This window comes from Rhopalosiphum maidis, chromosome 1 (genome assembly GCF_003676215.2).
Source record: "Rhopalosiphum maidis isolate BTI-1 chromosome 1, ASM367621v3, whole genome shotgun sequence".
Taxonomy (NCBI): Eukaryota; Metazoa; Arthropoda; class Insecta; order Hemiptera; family Aphididae; genus Rhopalosiphum; species Rhopalosiphum maidis.
Window position 1 is genome coordinate 88,446,247 of NC_040877.1, and position 18,474 is coordinate 88,464,720.

An 18,474-nucleotide genomic window follows, 5' to 3' on the forward strand; every position below is an offset into this window, starting at 1 on the left:
AGTAATCTTAATTTAAAAATAATAATACGATAGAAACACGCGTTTACTTACACCATGCAATATATCGTTAACAAATTCGTCTAAAACCGATTTTATCACACCAAATTGAATTGTATTTATGCACGTTGTTGCGCATTTTTTTTCTATTTAAATATGTATTAATAAAATATTAAAATTATTACATCATTAAATCATTAGATAATCATACTATAATTTTATTTAACATAGCGAATATTTTTTTGTTTTTACACATTACCCTTTACATATTTCAAAAATGTATCCCCTTCTTAGTAATGGATACCTCAGAATAGCGAACAAAATTTCGGTGATGGAGAGAGTCCACTAATCAGAGGTTTCACTGTACTTGCTTTTAAAAATGTAAAACGTTCTATATCTACATCATAATTGTAAAATATTTAAAAATTTAATATTATAAATCACAATATACATTATCTTCAGATTAACTGTTCAGAATAACATGTTCACAAAAACTAAATAAGGAATTTATTTTTGGTAATTGAATTTATGGAATAAGCTGATCAATATTATAGTTATTCTCAAAATAAATCAACCATGAGAATAAGATACCATAATTTGAAACAATTATTAAGCGATTAAAATATAATTTATTTGTAGTATAATAGTAGGTATACAAATTACATTATAAAACCTTAAACTAAAACTTTAAACTCAAATTAATATTTGCTTAGGTATTTGAAATATAGTAATAAAATAGAAATAGTTGTTTTAAAAACAACTAAATAACAATAAACCGTTTAAGCTATTTAGTGTGTAGAAGCAATAAGCATTATGTACCACTAGTCACAACCTAATTCTATTATACTAAGCATAACAAAGTGCTTACTTCCAATGTGTTTATTATTTCTTAAAATTCCCACATTTTAATGACAGTTGATAAATAAATTAATAATGAGTGGACGAAAAAAAATTGATTCATACATCTATAACGTGACAATACTGACAATAGTAGTCTACCATGAGAAACTATGCTCACATTATAATATTATGCACAGGTAAACGTGACGACTCGCATGGGCATTGGTAAATAGTATTATGCTTTATTGCTTACAGAAAACGATCACAAGCTATTCAAATACCCATTAAAATAGCAACAAATAACAATGCATTTTTGATATATGTATATACCCATAAGTGCAAGCCTACGATGTTGTAGATATAACGTAAAACATATATAAGTAAGAATTAATCGGAGGTGTTTATGAATAGACATTATATCTAAGGTATCTACAATAACTAAAATCGATAGATGATGATAATATTACGTAGTATATTTTCATAGAGATAGTTACCATATGACATGATACAAGGTGAGGTAGTACAAATTTTATGCACACAAATTATTATTAAAAAACTGTTTTACACCATTTGTTACACGTTTAATGTAGTAGGTACTTATTAATCAAGATTTTTCGATAATATTATTTATTTATTTATTAATTTTTCTTCTAGAACAATATTAATTCCATAGCATGCATTACGTTTTTATTATGATGAAAAATATTCCTAATAATTTATACTTACATCATAATCCATATATTTTTTTTTCACATTGTGAATTATTAAATATTTTTCAAAATACACACATAAAAAATAATAATTCACTTACACCATTAGGGCATTAGGAACATTGCCAAGTTTCTTTTACTCGATTAAAATACCGGATACATTTAAAATTAATATTTTCTAACAATAATACTTTTTTGACCTTTTTTCATCACATAATGGACTTTCCACAATAGCTATTTGCAGCAACAAAAAGAATCTACTTTTATAGTTATATCTATCTCTTAGTCTGAAGGCGTCTGCTACAACACCTATGTAATATTCAATATGTAGGTACTAGGTATATTCTTCCAGTGGGTAATGTATAAAATATGTATAATACAAACATCAATTGAAACGTGTTTTCACAATTTATTCAGTGTTTAAAATCGTTAAACAAACAATTAAACAAATAACCTCTTTTACTTTCTGTATGCAATTTTTTTTTTAATATTTTTATTGTACTATATACTTACTTCCTTGTGTATAAACAATTATAAATGCATATATAAGTATAACACACTACACACATTATTCGATTATTAATCATTTTCTATTAAACTAAAATTAAATATACCTATAACATAATATTGTTCTTTTAATTCTTAAATTTAAGTATTTTAATACACATTAAATAGGTACCTAACTGGTATTATATGTTTACAACCAGAATTTCAAGCGTTTGCTAGTCGGTAAATCCTTTAACCTATAAATTAATTGGTAAAATTAAAAATAAGTTTTGTTAACAAAAAACTTAACTTTAATGTGAAACTTACATAACAAATTAATATATAAAATTAATAGTAATTAATAAAAATATTGTCTATTATAAGATATAAGATAGTAAATACAATAATATAATGTATACCCTATTTGGTTATTTATTTTAGTAATTAAATCAGTCATTGTAGTTCTTTACTTCAGATAGCAATAATAAACTATGTCCAGGTATAAATAATTAATATAATCCGTTATATTTGTATATACCTACAATATTACATTATTTTTATCGATCATAATATCATAATAATATCATATCACAGTTTTAAAGAAATTAAAAATAAATATTTTTTCCAATAAACTATAATAAAGTACCCAAGCAGTAACTAAAAAAACAATTATATATGTATATAAAATGCCCATAGAGTAATAATTTGTATGTTTTTGCGTGTTTCACCAGTGTGGTTTTAGAGACAGATTGTAGCATGATAACAATTTTCTGAAAGTTTCAATATCACGCATTTATAATATAATAATAATAATAATAATAGTTCATGTTATTCTACCAATGTAACGTGAACATTTTATAAAAGGAGTGGAAAAAAATACTGACTGAGAATATTATCAGTATACTTTTTTTACTTTTTGATTTTACAAAACTTAATTTTTAGATCAAATGATTGCTACCTGTAACTGAATAGTTATTTAACAAAATTTTTATATTCATATATAAAACATTCGTATAAATATAAAATGCATATAATTCATAAACAAAAGGTTATACTTAAATAAAAAAAAAAAAAATAATATTATAATGGTTTTTTTCTTACCTAACTTATTATTGTTTCTATAACTAGTTTTATTTTTGATTAAATTAGTACTATAACGTTACAAATGTAGCTAAAAATTATTTACTGTTTGAAATCACTGTCAATAACTAAAGTATAATTTGAATACAACGGTTAATTTCGTGTATTTTGTAATTACTATAACTAATCAATTATAAACCTAGTATACCTATAGGTACCTATAAGCATCACACTATTTTTTTTTATAGATTTGTATTTACACTTCTATCGCTGCATTGTAGTTTTTCAACGTTTAATGTTTACGAGTATATATTTTTGATCGCTTTAAGAATAAATTTATTTTAATATATTTTTAATTTAATAAATATCGATTTTATTTATTTATTTTTAATATTCTAAACATATTTACATCATTTTTGATCAAATACACATATTATTAAAATGAGTAAGTACTCTTATCTCAAAACACACAAATATTGTTATTAACGAATCTCATGTAGAGGGTATGTATTATAATAATATGACTATAGGACATGAACAAGTTATAATAAGTAGATGTATTAATTAAATATATTTTTTCTTCTATAGAAAACTGATTTATGATTATTACAATTTAAAAAATAATAATTTCAATAGTTGAGATTTCTATTAATACGTGCTTTATTATTTAATTGAAACAAAATAATATAATTTTTAAATATAATACAACATTACAATACACTAAGCTAATAATATTGACATTTTAAAATAGTTCATACTTTGATTCGTTGACCTACCTATGCAATCTACTATTTACTATATGTCTATATATGTATAACGTAAAATGTAAATACAACTCGCGTACTTTAGGCTTCAGTTGCCTATACGGTTTGATAAATAATTCTAATTTCTTACAATCATTTGAATATTGCATCTTGCAGTTTTTTTGTTCCAATTTATTCAAGATCTCGGTTACTTTATTAAATTATCATCACCCACCAATGTGCGTGTTACACGCATCTATATTATTTATAGATGCCTATACGCTTCGATTAATAATTCAAAAGCCGGTGGTTTTAAACTTAAATGTGTAAGGTTTATATTTTTTTAAACGAAAACGATTTTCCCACTGTACATACTAATAATAATAATATAATAATAGGTACATACTACATATTATCTAATGTATTTTATGGGTCTAAACAACTGATACAATAATATTGATGATGATGAAAATAATAATACGCGGGCGATAATTTCATCGATTGTGAGTTGGAAAAACACAGAACAATATCGCAATGAGCCGTTGTACGAGGATAATATTTTATATTATTATAAATAAATAATAATAATATCGTATGTATTGTCGGGAAACGCGTAAATACTAAATACTAAATTGTTTTTCTTAAACGGTATCGCTGCCGGCCGGTAGAGGTCGACACGGTACGGTCGCGCGCCCAGGCGGCGGCGGCAAGCGATGAAAAAACCGGCTCAGCCGGCGGCCCCACCACGTCCGCGTGTAGCGCGCGTCCGACGGACTAGCATTCGGCCGGTGGCTTTCTACGTGTGTTGTTTGTTGTGTGTTATTGTGCGTGCGCTCCGCTCCGTATCAACTCGTCCGCGAGCATAATATTTTATCAAAATATTTTTACAAAAACCATACGATCGTGTAACGAATCGGCTGAAAATTTCGGTTCTCTCGTAAAACGTTTCGCGACGTGCCGCCGACTAATTTACGTTGATAATTTAATAACAAATACCTACTCGAATTCGTTTTAGTGGCGGTTTTTTTTTTTTGTAAGACTTCTTGCCGGATGTGTGCGACCGTTGATACGCGACTAATCGGTTTTTTCCATTTCGCCACGATGATGTGGTGGTGTTGATCACATCTCGTTCGGACTACGATTAACTAAAGCAGCAGAGCCGCAGCCATGAGGATTCTCCTGTGCGTTTTCGTCGTCTACTTATCAGGTTGGTGATTTTTATTCGGTATTATCGTTACTATTATTAACGATCATTCGTCGTGCAGTCCTCCATCCAAAAAAAAAAAATAATGTAGTTCATAAACGACCGACCCGACGGCCCCGCGGGGTTGTATGCTCTCCAAATTTATCGTGATCGTATAAAGCTCGGTAAATCCTATCTGCGTGTGTGTGTGCAGGTAAAAAATATACATTCGACCGACAACGATAAATTTTGTTTTATGTGGCAAAACCCCTCATGGTACGTGCATGTGCGTTCTTTTATTTCGTATCCACATTTTTTTTTTTATTTGAATTAAATATAATACTACAGCAGTACGGCACGGCGCAACAATCCGGATAACGCGACAGCGGGAAAAAACAGATCGGACACCGCTGTGCCATTATGGATAGTTGTATGAGACATTCGAAACGATCGGCTGCCGTCGATACGTATAAGCATTTTTTTCCGATCTAGTCCAACCGTTTTCTACCCAATTTCAAATGTTTCATAAAATATATTATTATATTTTTCGTTTCGTTGATACTTTTTTTTTTTATTATTTCAAATATTTAAATGTAATAAAACCATGCAGTATTGGTATATAATAATAATATTATTATTATTATTATTATTTTTTGATACTAAGAGGTTGATAACTAACGTTAAAAAAAACCCGAGTAGATTTAATGCTTATTCAATATAAACAATAAAAAATTAATTTTACATTTTTTTAATGCGTCTTTTGAGACGAAACTCATTAAACAAAGACTATATTTATCTGTTCTTTGGCTTGAATAAATAAAAACAATGCCTCACAATCGTGAGTAACGTTTTTATAAACTTTTTTCTTTATTATTTTATATTTCTTACAGTTTATCTAAAAACAGATTTTTTTAAAGTTTATTATTCGAAATAAAAATAGTAGGTATTAATGTATTATATTCTACGTTCCTATACATATAGGAAATAATGTTGTAGGTATTGTATAGGCAAATATTTTTGAACTGTTATGATTTGAATTGTAGTTGCAGAAATTCGTGGTGTAATGTTGTTGAATTTTTAATGAGTTTGGAAACCGATTTTCCGCTTGTCACGGAAACACAACTGTTTCTTACCGATTGTACACATTTTTCTCGTCCTTCGTATTTTTTCATCTTAGATACTTTATTTTCTTTCAATATTCGTCGGACTATTATTATTGGTATATTCATGCAATGTTTGGCGTATCGTTGAAATCTCGGACGTCCAAATCAGATGCGTTCGAACGAGATCTACAAAACTGATAGTCTAAATAAATGTATTGTTGAGAACCACTGTAGGGACTAGGGGATAAGGTTATCCAGTTTTTATAATGATGGGGATGTGAAAATTCTCAGGTAAAACGTGTGTAGTGTTACTCTGAATGTGCAACATACTATTGACAGGCCGGTTGTGTGCTCCTGTGTGTATTGTGTCTGGACGACCGAAGGTCTTTTAGTGTAAACTAATATTTCGATATTTTTTTTTCACTTTCTTTTCTTTACCCATGATAATATTGTGTATTTGTATGCGTGCATTTAGAATAGCCTGTTTTCTATCGTGCGATTAGGCGTCCCGCGTGTGCATATAAAATCCGAAGGGGGCGGATTTCAAAAATAATATAATATGTGTAAACGTATTATGTAAACGTAAAATAATTAAGTATATTCATGTATCGTAATTTGTTTAACAATAAATCGTCAATGTTTGGACTTGACCCAAGACGTCAGCATGACCGTTTAAAGAATTTGATGTATTCACGCGTAAATGCAAACTCGAATCGCAGTCACGTTCTGGTGGTTAAAACACTTTTATATTTTTTCTTTAAAACTTCGCGAAGCCGACAAAATTAGCCAAAATATTGTTTACCTCCGGGGTGGTTTGTGCTGTGACCTCAGACTCGTTTTTGTACGTTTCAAATAATATGAAATCATAATATTGTATAGGTAGTGTTTTTATTGGAATTTTTAGAAAAATGTTTTAATTCAACTAATTCAATCATTATATTTTCAATCTCTCATGATAATTTAATAATTTTCTGCTCATTATTTTTTGGTGCTAATGTGATAAAAATTAATTTGCTTTGCGTCGATAGATACATATAGGTATAAGCACTGTGTTGAAGTAGTAGTATTATTAATCTGTACGTCTACTCATACACTATACACATTCTAAATTATGTTATTCACAAATAATATTGTATTAATGTATTAAATATATAACATTTTACTTGAAAAAATATTTTAACGTGTACCTTAACTTAACAATATATTCACTAGACGACTAAGACATTTCTTTAAAATCATCATGAATAATTTTAGGTTTGGTTAAAAATTAAAAATAGTATAATAATTTAATGCTTATATTTGATAAGTTTTAACAACTAAACAATTAGGTAACATGCATTGGAATGCTTATAAGTTATTATAACACCTATAACCCATTCCCTAGGTATAAAATGTTTATAAATATTGTATCAAATAGGTAATACCTTTTGAATAAGTTAATATGGTCATAATTTTTATTTTTGTTAGTACCAGGTTAATTTAAATCTATTACGATTTACATGACCTACAGGTTTTTTGTAATATCGTGAGATTACTATTATGTAGTGCGGTGACACATAGGTTTTTTATTCCTTCAGTGTGTTTTAGTCACCTTGTTTTTTTTATTATATTAGAAAAAGCACTTAATCCAGCATAGTGGAGTCTGTTCGACACTGGATACTTTCTCTGCAGCTGGTATTTTTTATGAATCGTCGTCATCTTTCTTCGAAATATTAAACGAATTGATTACATATTATCCTGTTCGTTCATACAAATATTTGTTTAGATTATCTAAAATAACAGGAACACAAGACTCATAAACCACAGTATATCATTGGCTGTATTTCAACGATTTTTTAAATTTTTTTTTATCCTATACTAACGGCAATACTGTCTAAATTATTTCAGTTTATTGCATAATAAACTATTCTTTCGCACAGTTGTGCTTAAATGCCGTCAGTGCTCTATGTTTTTTTCTCTCTATATAATTCTGTTTTCAGACATCTTAATTATTGTCGCCACATGACGGCCGTTTATATATTTTCGCTGGTTGCACAACGTTCGACATTGTTCTTGGGCCCCCATGGTGGCGGCGCTCTAATTCTTTCACCTAGGGTACAAAAAATAGATCGTTTACTACCCGCAACGAAATATTCCGATATGGTGATCTATTATCCTATATTATTTAATCTAAAATATTTCACTTATATATTATGGGCTATGGCCCAATATTAATAATAAACTAATAATACCATCTATTTTCAAACCTATTTTTGTGTTTTGTATTAATTCTGTTGAAATTGACAAGCTTAATTGAGTGATAAAAAACTATTGACAGAATAAATAATAATTTAATGTTACATAAAATGATAATTTATTAAACAAAAAAAACAGTTTTGTTACCTACAGGAATTTATTTCTAAATTCTGTACCTAATTGGTATTATTTGTTTACTTACCTTTACTATTATGATTCGTGTTAATTTTATTTCCACGGTCGATTACATCTATTACGTCTAATTGTCTATTGTTTATTGTCAACGTCGGATAAGATCGGTCTTATTGTTATGATATATGGCTTTTTGTGAAAGTATTACGATTATTGTCACAAGGAACTTAGTCTACAATGAGAATAACCTCACGTTATATATTTTACAACAATTTTGGTGTATTATAACATTTTTTGAAATGTATATAATCTCTAAATGGCAATTGGCCTAAATCGTTTTCACACATGTTATGAAGAAATTGTACTGGCGTATCAGGTTATTCGACAATAGTAATGGTATATAAACTCCGTTATTTGTGATGTTATTTACATACTATATTATATTTTCATATTTCTCAATCGTTTTAGGACAATGTATTCATGTACACCTATTTGGAATTCGTGGAACGTGCAGTACTTATGTAACGGCCCTGGTAATAACCAAATCTTTATAAACATATTATTTTTCTTGGAATTGCGCATTTGATATTATTGTTAAAAACTACCAATAAAATAAATTAATATCAAGGCTATTATGCATAATTATGATGAGAAAAAACCGGTTGCAAGTTACATTTAAATATTATCTTCCCCGGCTACCGTTTGAGGTCGATGGGGTTGAAATGCGTGTAAATATTCAATTTTTCCGGCGATAAATCATACAGCCGGGTTCTACGGTACTATCTTCTGTGTACAAGACAAAGAGGTCCCCATCGTAATATACTGTCGGCACTAATGTCGAATCTCATTACCATCGAATAAATTTTCGGACCATAACACTAAACTACGGAACGTTATTGCTATGATATTTTATCCCGACACATGTCTGTAAATGCGTGTAAGCCGTGGGCGTACTATAGTGTAGGTATAATATTTTTAGTTTTTTTGTCGTCTTTTTTATTATTATTTTTATTTATATATTGTAATAAATGTTGCTGAGAAACTGGTTTTACACGATATCGGAACCAGTTTTAATATAGCGGACACACCACACGCATATACGTGGGCCGTTGCAGCAGCAGCAGCAAAATTATGATCGATAAGGCGCCCAACGCAAGACAATTTTTTTAACTCCTTCCTCTCGCTTAATTTGTTTTCTATGCTAATGACATTAATTTGTGTCTCGCTGCTTAATATTTTTATTCTAATCGAAGATGAGCAAACATTATCGTATGTTAAACGTGGCTGTTGTTTTTTTATACAACGAATGTTGACGTATTTATATAATGTCATTAATATTATTAAATATTAAAATACTATTTTCACTTTGATAGAAGTAGCCTGTCTTTCCCATGAAACATATAGATATATAATATTATAATATATTATGTTATCGTTCAAATCACAAACTAATAATCAATTGAAGTATGTATAATATTATAAATAAATCATATTAACGATAAGCACCTCGCACCGTTGAGGAAACAAAATATTTTTTTCTTAAATTATTATTATTATTACGCATACCTTAACGTTTTTCTGACCAATATTTCATTATTTAGATTATTATTATTATTAGTTGACCGGAATGATATAAGCGAGTGCGCACGATTTTTTTAAATGTCAAAGTTGTGCAATCGCAGCAACAGATACAACAACTACTTCTGTGGTCGTCTGCGGTGTATTTGTATTTTGAAAGCATTGGTCGAACGCGAACGCGCGCGCGTGTGTATACTCTACGACAACCGCGGCGAAGGCACACGACTTGTCGTGACTGGGAAACAATGGACAGTGGCAGTACGTCTGCGGTCCACCCAGTCGTCGGCGGCGACGGCGGACGACCAGTTTGCGTCCATTAACCATCATCGTAGTTGGTAAGACTCTAAGAGTGTATACACGACGATTAAAAACACGGTGGCAAAGAGAAGAAAATATATAATAATAATAATAATAATAATAATAATAATAGGAGTACGAAGAATGGAAAGAAAAAAATTGAAATAATAATGGTTTTGTTCGTGCCACGAGCCGACCCAATGCGTGACTGGCGACAATATCTACGTAGACTTGAGTAATAAAATACTCTGAAAAAAGGTGCTAATTGAGATTTGCACGTTATATAAGGGGGCTCTCGTTGACGAATTTTTTTTGTTAAAAAGCAGTTATCAAAAAAAAAAAAAAATGCTTATGTATAACACACAAACACCGTGTAAATTGTTTTACCTAGGTAAAATACTCTATCCGGTAGTACGTTGATATATATAAGATTATGGATTTTCAGTATAATCCTACAAATGCCTCGCTAAGAATCTGGCAAGTTGTCAAAAAATATGTTGAATATAATAATAATATTAATATTACATTAGGTATAGCTAGTATTATAATATTATATATTATTATGTATAACCGAAAACTTGTTTTTCTCTTGCCATCAGCCAAAGCCTTACGTTATAATCTCAAATTATTACGATTGGCCGAAGCGAGTGTCAAATTCTGCTATGACTAGAACATTTATCGTCCATGAATAATTCCATTTTTTTTTTTATTTTTTCATATTGATATAGGTATGTTTATGCAAATTATGCTGACGAAATAAACGGTTAGGCTTAAATATGCAACTACCTATATATATTATACTAACTTATAGTATACTATAGTATAGATATAATAAGTTAAATGCACATTGTACATCTGATACATAATGTAATTAAAAACTATGGAAACTGGACGAAAAGTGTGTTGACATGTTTATCCGTCTCGGGATTTTCGGATTTTTTAAAATTATTTTCCCCCTTAGTGTCACTAAAACACCACCACCACTTTCTTTCTCGTTTACTATGCCCTTTTAGAATATTCAATTTCAACTGTTTTGGCTCTCGGGGTCGGTCTGCAAATCCTGCGGGGCCGTAATAATACGTATGTGACACATATACACACAACGCGTATACAAAAACGGCGGCCATCTGCCAGATTGCTTTTTAATGTCGGCCCTGCAGCGATTCTCTGGGATATTTTCCTCAACCACCCCTGTCTGAAACCTGCGCGTAAGGGAAAAGACCGTTTTTATCGGACATTTTCCTGTAAAATTAAATATTATTATTCTACAAAAATGTATTACCTCGCGTATTACTTTTTGATGCTGGTTTCAGTTGTCATTGAATTAATGTAATTGTGAATTCATGCAAGCAACTTTCGTTGTTTTATACACGTGATAATAATATTCAAAGTCGTTTATTCTTGAAAAACTGCCGAATATGCATACATCTTAGGTTATTTATAGAGTTATAAATCTAGTATAATAGTCATAAATTTTATTGTGATGTATAGGTATTAAATGATATGTAAAATATTCATTATCATTACCTTTCAATTTTTATTAATTTGAATTTACATATAATATCTATAATAACTACATCTAATATAAATATTTGTGATTGATTAAGTATATACATTTGCAATTTTAATGTTAAATGTCAATTATATTTATTATATTCATGATTTAATTTAGGTTAATTTGCAATTCCATAAAAAGAGATACTTATCGTCAATTAATTAATTTATATTATTCTGAGCTATTTATTGCTAATAGATTTTGTAAATGTTATTAAAAGTATTTATAACAACTATTAATTTATAATTTAAACTAATTATAGTATATTGTAAAAATTATAGAAACCGAAGAAATTATACTCAACTTTTAAATACGGTATTGGAAAATTTAATAGAAATTAATCAGCTTAAAGCACTTTTCACTATTATGATTAAATCTGTATCGCTGTTTTACTAATTTAAAAAATTAATATATACTTAAAAAACTTACCTAAAAATAATAAATTATTAAAATAAATAAATAATTTTTTAGGAGACAATTTTATTTTCAATATATATCTTGCGATTAATAATTTTTGTTTTACCTAATAAGTGTTTATAAAAACAGGAATTTATTTTAAAATGCATAGTTAAATATGTTATTACTTTAAATTACTTCAAAGGTATTATTTTAAAAGTCTAATCCTCATTATTATTATTTATTATTGAAATACATATGTGTATATTATATTTTATAATCAATAGAGGGGTTCATAGATGTATTGTTTAGGGCATCGATTTATCATACGAAATTTCAAAATAATTTATTCCTTTCATGATTACGATGATTATGTCTTGACTTCTTTATGTGTTTTAATGTTTGTGAAACAATCGCTTTTTTATTAAAAAAAAATTGTTTGTTTTGTACTTAGACTGAAATATAAGTACTATATAAAACCGGTTCTGACCAGATGCGTTCTTTGTGCAGCCCACACTATTGTTTATGTTTAACACCACCATAAGTCTGATTAACATTTTTTTACCCCAGACTCTACAGTAGGCGTCTAACGTTCCAGTTTAATCACTTGTAACCAATGCAAGGATGAACTAAAGCAATGTTCTTTGCCCATACCTTCATTAATTATTGTATGCATCTGGTAAATAACATATTTATAATTGTAAAAGTAAAAAAAAAAATATTATTTAACTTTTATACCGACCTACAAATAAATCAACATAAAAATTGCATCATTTATATATATTTATCGAAATGCATTATTCTTTATGAATTAATGTTTACCACTTGAATATAGATTATTCTGCTGTATTTATACTGTAATAGTATATAATACAGTAATACTAATCCAGACCACAATATTTTAGCAATTAAATAATTATGTTAATCTGATTATTGTAAATTTATATTTTTAATTCAAAAAACATTTAGATATAGGATATTTATATATTATAGACTGTAGAACTATTAGGCAATTACACGCAATGTTTAGCATTTAACTATACAAAAACATACAAGTAAAAAATATGAATTGTTTTGTAGCTTTTTCTCGCTTTGACCTGGTTATATTTTTACCTGGTTCATTAATAAGCATTCAACTCGGGGATTTGGGAACGTAACGGATTAATTTTTATAAAAAAAAACCAACAGGAGTGTAAAATAAAAAATAGCAATAACTTAGTCCCTTAGTAATTTATTAGTTTGAATCTTTCGGTCGTTAGCAGTGCTTTGTCAAAAAACTAGGCTCTACCCCCTGAGAAATGAGTTTAGTAGAGTTGTTTCGTTGCAAACAGGTAAAAATAAAGTAAACAAGTACATTAAAAAAGTCGTTATCAACTTTTATTAATAGTGATATTTCATGAATTCCAAGTGGTATCACAATATCTACAGAGTATAATACAATTATAAATAACCATGCAAAATTAAATGCTTTATATATTAATCTTTCGATATATTATTGTTTAACTGGAAGTACCTGCATACTATAAATAATTATTGTCAATATATGGCTCTATAAGACACGTACGTTACATTTCCGAAATTACCATTATAATTATTTTATAGTATTCTGTGGACACCCCAGGACGTTGACCTAACTACAACTACAACCAAGTTTACGGCCACTGTTAATCTCTTTTCGTATATATCTATATCTATGTGTGTGTGCACGCCATGCGCTTGATGCAACAGAAGTAGTAGATAGAAAGAGAGGAATAATTCGATACCCGGTTTTGAGGTTATAAAACAGAAGTGGTTGCTGCCGTACTCGACGGATGGGAGTGAACAAGAGACTTGGTGAAAGAGTGCGAGAAAGAAAAAATAGAAACCAGTGGAACGAGTTAGCGCTGGAGCCGGCTCGCGTCGTCCGTATATAATATCATGTCTTGAGGCTACCCAAACCGCTACATCGAGACCTATCCTATTGACTTTGACCCGCGGTCATGTGTTACTTTTAAAACATACGTAGATCCGGCTAAACATATATTATGCATTAATTGAGGCTCACGAGCCTACAAATATAATATTATGGTCAAGTACTTTGGGTCAGTTTCATCTAAAAAATATATTTTTACACATAATGTTATATGATATACCTCATTTATTATGCCGTGAAAAACAACTTAGTCGTTAAAAAATAAACTAAAATTCTTTATTACTTTAATTGTATTCAATATTATGAAATATTGGTTATATTTCTGATGTGTAATTATATTCAAGTTACTAAAATATAAATAATAAATACTAAATTTATAATTAAACAATAAATAAATTAATTAATTGATAAATAATAAATTTATATTTATACTAAATATAAATTTGGCTATCTATTTTAAATATTTCTGAACTTTAAATGATGACTATTTTTTAACTACATTATTTTGTCGTAAAATGTTTAGCAAGGAAGTTCTGAGTAACTTTAGAAAATTTAGACGGATGAGATAACTCAACTTTTGGTGTTAATTAGCGAAGGGAGATATTTTGTCTTGGTTAGTGTACATAATATCATATATATATTATACTCATTTTAAGTTTTAACCAAAACTTTAAGGTTATAGTCATTTATCTATTAATATTTTGAAAAACGTGTGCAGTGTGCACATTATATAGGTACCAGAGTATTACTCGTATCATGAAAAAAGTGTCAATAAAAATAATTGAAATTGTTGATTATAAATAATGTTTTAATTTGTAAATAAAGCTTATTACGGTTTTCGAATTTACTAGAACAGCTATCTACGATGTAGGTATAATCCGTGACACTCCACTCGCATGAATTAAAACCGACCACGCATATTTCGGACTATCCATCTTGGGTAATAATAATTAAATTAGACACAAGAGCTTGCGAAAGAAAATATGCTACTAATAATAAACCTAAATGGAGATTCGTACATAAAAAAATAAGATTTCCTACAAAATTACATGTTAAAAGAGTCACGTTCGCATATAATTATTTGTGCGCCCCGGAATACCGTTATAAATGGTTGTAATATGTGGCGAGCAGCCTCCGATGCCGATAAATCTAAACACGCGTCATTTTTACATGTTTATAAACAAATTACTATTGTTAAGCACGTATACTTTCTATTCTTAACTTGTACGTATATGCGTTATCAATTGGAAAGTTTTTGAGTTTTAAAAATGCAGTTCGAAGTGAAAGTAAGTGGTTTGAAAATTAAGATTGATGTGCACCCTAAAACTTACAAGGTGTTTCTTAATTTATGTTTAAAATATTAAATATGACACTTGGATACTTAGAGTGTTAGTTGTATATAATGATCTCACGTTGATACTTAAACAGATTATGCAGAATGTAGGCTTGAAGAAATGCACGTTAATCGCACACTAAATATATTATCTAATTGTCTATTATTTGTTTTGTTGCAGGTATGTTTTGTTATCACGTATGAATATATGGTTTTTCGGTTACCCACTAAAATTATAATGGCAAAAAAGTGAGTACTAAATAAATTACTAGGTTTCCCTTTAATCTGGTTTTGTGGTCATATAAGAGAGAGTTTGTATGACCGTTTTTTATGAAACTCGGACAACTAGTAGTATGCTTATTTTTATATTAAACTTATTTTTTACATTAAGTATTAGGGTTGTCAACATTTAACAACACCATATACTGCAGGTACTATACACAATATATATTTTTTCGGGTTGAGAATTTATTTTAAATGATTTACTCGTGTCGTGAGTGAAAAATATAAGAATTTGCCATTTAGGAAAAAAAATGACTACATTAAAAAGTTCATTATCGTAGTCTATTAAACAGAGTTTAACAATGATAGTCCAATGATATGTGTATCTAAATGAGAAATCTACTTGTATAATATAAGTTTTAAGGTATATATTTCTATATTGGCAATTATTTTAGGGTGGGTTTATATTGATTAACTATGCTAACTGCGGTTATTTTTTTTTTTTTTTTACCCAAAATGAATAATTTTAAATATCATTTGTAACTTTTTGGCACTTCTTATATTTACAAAAGTAATTTATTTTCCTACTTATGTTTATTTATTACTTATCAATTTATTTGATAATGACGATGTGACTATTGTGATTTTTTCCTTGTAATAATATTCTCATTGAATGTTTGAATAAATACTAAATTGTATTTTATTATTATTATTTGTAACATGTAAAAATTTAATTATAATAATAAAAGATAAAATAGAAATATTTACAATTTTTTCCCATTTAGAACAAAAGAGACACCCCCTGGCGCGTAAAAAAATGGAGAATAATATCGATGGACGTTGTTATTTACGAGGGTTCGATATTATAGGGATAAACCATGCCTTTTGCGATGGGCTGTGATAATACCGTCAACAATTATGTTTTCCCACTTGATAAATAGTACTATTCATCTCACGGTTCCTTGTTGGAGGGAAAAATAACACAGGGATATATTATTTTCAACAACTAAAATATAATTTCGATAGCTCCGAGATGTTATATGTTGACTAAACGTAACATTTAATATTTATATGTACAATGTCGATAATTATTTTGTTAATTATTATTAAGTTGATTTAAATTATTTGGCATGTAAAATGTATAACGATAATTTTAATTAATTATAAAGGTACTTTCTCATGATCTCAAAATATTTTATACTCACAATGACTAATATAATTTAACTTAATCAATGGAAATTAACATACTTTTTCGGTATTTTGTTAATATTTTTTAAACAAAATAATTTGCATGGTATTTTAAATAAATAAAATAAACAGAAAACATACATATCTACACTTAAATTAATTTTTTTTAACAGCTTAATGCATTAATGAAACGCATTTTATTTGAAATTTTTCTTTATCTTCTTTATTTTATAATTAATTTTCGAATACTTGGTTTATTACCTACTATAAATGTTTCTACGCTTCATACATTTTGGAGGGTGAAGCATACCGTTTCAAATTAATTTACGAAATAAACATGATATCGCAGTCATAAGGTGATAATGATTTGATAGAAAAACTTTGCTAAATATTCAATGACATTATGTTGATCCTTAAATACTTACTTGCTATTAAGTATAGTTCTAGTTTTTCTTACAAGTGAGAAACTTTTTCACATACATGGTTGATAATAAAGAGATGTTTAATCAAATTCAAAATTGACAATGTAGGTCTGGTTTAATATTTTTTAATAAAATATATTATATTTAGTCAGATTTTTAGTGTTTTTTAATTCCTAATTATACAAGTTATTTTTATAAAATGTCATACTGTAAATATTAGTTTATTAAAATTAACAATGTAAAGACTATATTATGATTTAATTATTATATATCTAATGTCGCTGCTACCTGTTAATATTTAATTGTCACTTTTCAAAATGTTTCGCTTTAGGCTTTATCCTAAACAGACTACGTGGTAATACGTTGTCTTGATAATGACAACATATTAAATTATCTGAAATTATTAACAGCGAAACATGTTCAGCCATGCCAAGTGCTGTATTCAATTAAATTAAAATTAAAAATATAATATATACACTTTTCTTTGGTCGGAGTGATAAATTTAAAGTCTATTGCCAGTATCTAATATAACAAGCTGAACGGAAAACAACTTTTTAATGAAAACAAACATGTCAGTAAAAACATTGGGTTAGTTTGTATGAAATGAAATAAGTTTGAAATAAATAATTCAACTAATTGAAGAACAGTTCATACTTTTTCTTACTATTAACTACTTTATACCAATCCAAATAAATTGTATATGTAGGTACTGTGGTTTTTATTTCAACCGTTCATTATATAGAAAACCATTGTGTTAATAATGGTTTATATATCACTCCATAAACTATTAAATTTTCTTCTTTAAAGGTTCGTCTTGATTCAAAATCGTTTTCTGTTTAACGATAAAATATGTTGATTACCAATATATGTATAGTTTTTTTTTTTGAAAACTTTCAAAAACTGACATATTTTAACGCTCAAGTTATACTTTAATCCGCCTAAGATACAGTAACTTTTATTATAATATTAAAAAAGAACTTTAGTTTTTTTTAAACACAGGTATTTATAGGGTTATTTCTACCTAACAGCATACCATTGTATTATTTTATATTACGATATTCT

The 18,474-nt window shown here is 28.2% G+C and overlaps 1 protein-coding gene across 3 annotated transcripts in view; it reads left to right on the forward strand.

Annotated features, from left to right (window-relative positions):
* Positions 1–4,650: 4,650 nt before the first annotated feature.
* The window catches only part of LOC113555769 (hemicentin-2), a 50,211-nt gene continuing 36,387 nt past the window's right edge, over positions 4,651–18,474 (forward strand). For all 3 annotated transcript variants that reach the window (XM_026960299.1, XM_026960300.1, XM_026960298.1), the window contains exon 1: positions 4,651–5,063. In XM_026960299.1, the coding sequence (XP_026816100.1) occupies positions 5,024–5,063 (40 nt within the window). In that variant the 5' untranslated portion in view covers positions 4,651–5,023. The remainder of the gene's footprint in view (positions 5,064–18,474) is intronic.